General features: G+C 36.1%; 1 protein-coding gene across 1 annotated transcript; it reads right to left on the bottom strand.

Moving 5' to 3' along the window:
* Window positions 1-897: 897 nt before the first annotated feature.
* EMWEY_00052940 (nucleolar RNA helicase, putative) lies at window positions 898-3,003 on the bottom strand (the record flags this gene model as incomplete). The annotated part of the gene is made up of 1 exon (XM_013479918.1): window positions 898-3,003. One exon carries the CDS (start codon window positions 3,001-3,003, stop codon window positions 898-900), a length of 2,106 nt encoding a protein of 701 aa, XP_013335372.1.
* Window positions 3,004-3,568: the final 565 nt, after the last annotated feature.

The following is a 3,568-nucleotide window of genomic DNA, read 5'->3' as shown; positions in this document are numbered from 1 at the left end:
TGGTTATTTTTAATTAAATATTCATTTACATGCATTAGTTTATAGGTATTTCTTCATTAACAACAAACAGAGGTAGGTGCCTATACACCCCAATAATACCATTCATACTTTCTTTTCTTTGTTTGTTTCTTTCCCTTTCTTTTTCTTTTCTTTTTAATTTATTAGAGAAATGCATTTAATAAATATATTGATTAACTATATTAAATGTATTAAATAAATATATTAAATAATAAATATATAAACATATATGCGTATAAACAATAAATAAGTTATTTCTTCTATAGCGCATGCAACAATTATAAATAAATAAAAAAAAACAAAAGGAGAAGAAAATAATAATAAATAAGAGCAAAAAAAGAAGGATAAATGCATGCGTTACTGCATGCGCTATCTTTTTCCCCCTTTTATTCTTCTCCCTTTTGTGTCTTTCCTTGGCTATTAAATAGTAACCTAAGGAGAAATAATAAAACGAGACGCCTGCTGCTGCTGCTGCTGCTGCTGCTGCAGCAGCAGCAGCAGCAGTCGCAGCAGCGGCAGTGGTACTAGCTCTGCATTTGTGTGTCAAGGAAAGGAGCACCAGCGTCTACAGCAGCAGCAGCAGCAAAGAAAGGGACAGCAGCAACAGCAGCAGCAACAGCAGCAGCAGCAAAAAGAGCAGCAAAAAAACACAAATAAGAAAACAATTAAAAACATTGTCTGTCCCTTTAAATAGGGCATATTGTGTCCCTTTTTTGTCCCTTTTTTTGTCCCTTTTTTTGTCTCCTTTTTTGTCTCCTTTTTGTCTCTTTTTTATCTCCTTAAGGAGAAAAGAATAACAATAAAAACAAGACAAAAGGAAAGAAGAAAAAAAAGAATAAATTTTTAGGGTTTAGGGTTTAGGGTTTAGGGTTTAGGGTTTTAATTAGTACGGGGTCTCTTAAAGGAATTAATTCTTCCTCCTCTTCCTCCTCTATCATCTCCTCTTTCCCTTTTGTTGCTTTCGGGTGTACGTACACCTCCCCTCTGCTGCTGCTGCTGCTGCATGCGTCCTCCTCTTCCTCCTGCTGCTGCTCCTCCTCCTCTTCCTCCTCCTCCTGCTGCTGCTGCTGCTCCTCCTCCTCTTCCTCCTCCTCCTGCTGCTCCCCCTCCTCTACGATTAGATATATGATTAGGGTTTAGACGTAGAGCAGCAAGAGAGGTACGTGAGTGCTGCTGCTGCTGCTGCTGCTGCTGCTGCTGCAGTTCTTTTCTTGCAAGATAGAGACAATCTTGTAGGGGTGGCAAAGTACCACAAAGACGATGAATAGTTAACCCTTTCCTGTTGCTGCTGCTGCTTCCTGCTCTCCCTTTTGCTGCAGCAGCAGCAGCAGCTGCTGCTGCTGCTGCTGCTTCTTCCTTTAATGGTTTAACTATTTGCTGCACAAAGGATGCATGCACTGCAGCAGGAACATCAAAGACAGCCCCATCCCCTTCCTCTGTTAGTACCATTTGTTCTATTTTCTCTATAACATCTTCTCCTCCTCCACCTGCTGCTGCTGCTGCTGCTGTTCCTCTTCTTGCAGCAGCAGCAGCAGCAGGAGCAGCAGGGAATTTATTCTTTAATGCCCTCCATACATAAGAACAAGATCCTTGTAGAGGAGGAGAAGGAGGAGGAGAAAAGATTAAATGATAAGAAATAAACCCTTTTCTTCCTGATAAAGGAGACACATTATCATCTTCTCCTGCTGCTGCTGCTGCTGCTCCTGTTGCTGCTGCTGCTCCCTCATTAGCTATACAAGTAAGAAGACGTATAATTATATCCTTAGGGTCCTCTGTCTTTAGTATTTTTTTTGTTACTTGTTCAATAAGAAGATATTCTTCCCCTTTTTGCTGCTGCTGCTGCTGCTGCTGCTGTTGCTGCTGCTGTTGCTGCTCTGCTGCCTGCCCATATCCTTGTTCCTGTGCAGCAGCAGCAGCTTTAGCAACCTTAGCAGCAACAGCAGAAAGATTAAGATAAGGAAATAAATGATGAATAATATTATGTATAGTATGCATGCGTAATTGATAAGAAGAAGGAAAAGGTATTCTTATAAATTTAATTTTATTATAATATTCAATAAGAGATAAAAAAGAAGAATTATATTTATAATAAAATAATATATTTATACCTTTTTTTCCTGCTCTCCCTGTTCTACCTGCACGATGTATATATGTATCTATATCACGAGGAGGAGATAATTGTATAATTAAATTTATATTTTTTATATCTAATCCTCTTGCTGCTATATCTGTTGCAACTAATACACTAAATTGTTTTTTCTTAAAGGATAATAAAGTTGTATCTCTTTGTTGTTGTGTCATATCTCCATGTAGACAGCAACTTATATTACTTATTGATGAACAAAGAGATACATCATTTACTTCTTGTTTTGTCTCACAAAATATTACACATAAACCTTTTTCTTCATCTTTTCCTGATTCTCCTGTTCCTCCTGATCTATTTAATTGGTTATATGATTTATTTATTCCTTCTCCTTCTAATTCTGTTGCTGTACTGCTGCTACTGCTGCTGCTGCTGCTGCTGCTGCTGCTGCTGCTGCGGCAGTATAAATTTATTAATAATGGTAAAGCATTTATTCGATCCTTCCAATGACAATATAATGCTAAATGCTCTATAAGACCAGCACCACTCCCTGTACCTCCTGCTGCTGCTGCTGCTGCTGCTGCTGCGGATTTATCACCTCCTCCTGCTGCTGCTGCTGCTTCCTCTTCTCCTTGACGTATCTGGTATGCAGTTACATCTATAAATACTTTATCTTTATTCATAAAATCATCAGCTATTACTCTTGCCCATTTAGGGAAAGTAGCAGTAAATAGCAACAATTGGTAATCTTTTCCTCCTGCTGCTGCTGCTGCTGCTGCTCCTGCTGCTGCTCCTGTACTATCTGCTGCAGCACCTGCTGCTGTATTATTATTATTATTATTATTATTTTTTTGTTCCTTAATAAAAGAAAGTATTTGCTGCATATCCTCCCTAAATCCCATCTCTAATAGTTTATCTGCTTCGTCAAATACAACTGCCTGTACACCCTGGAGTGTAACTGCACCTCTATTAATAAAATCTATTATTCTTCCTGGTGTACATACTATTATATTACATTTATTCTTTTTTATTTCTTTTAATTGAATTATATCTGATGTACCACCAAATATACATATTGAGGTGTACGTACACCCCAATAATATCTCTATTTGTCCTTGGACTTGTTGGGCTAATTCTCTTGTTGGTAATATTATTAAGACCTGCATAAAAAAGAAACAAAAAAGAAAAAGAAAATAATTTATCTATTATTTTATTAATTATAATTTAATTAAAGAAATAAATACAAGGAAATAGCTATAATTATTCAATAAAATTAGAAAAAAAAAGAGAAAAAAATAAGAAAAAAAGATGAATATACACCACAAATTATGTACAAAAAAAGGTGCATATACACCCCAATAAACACAAATAAATATTCTTTTTTATTCTTTTTTATTCCTTTTTCTTCTTTTTTATTCCTTTTTCTTCTTTTATATATTAAATAAATAATAAATAAATATATTTATT

The sequence above is a fragment of the Eimeria maxima genome, genomic scaffold, assembly GCF_000499605.1.
Source record: "Eimeria maxima Weybridge genomic scaffold, Emw_scaff1462, whole genome shotgun sequence".
Lineage (NCBI taxonomy): Eukaryota > Apicomplexa > Conoidasida > Eucoccidiorida > Eimeriidae > Eimeria > Eimeria maxima.
The sequence above is the reverse complement of the archived record's forward strand: the minus strand, read 5'-3'. Positions and strand labels throughout refer to the sequence as shown.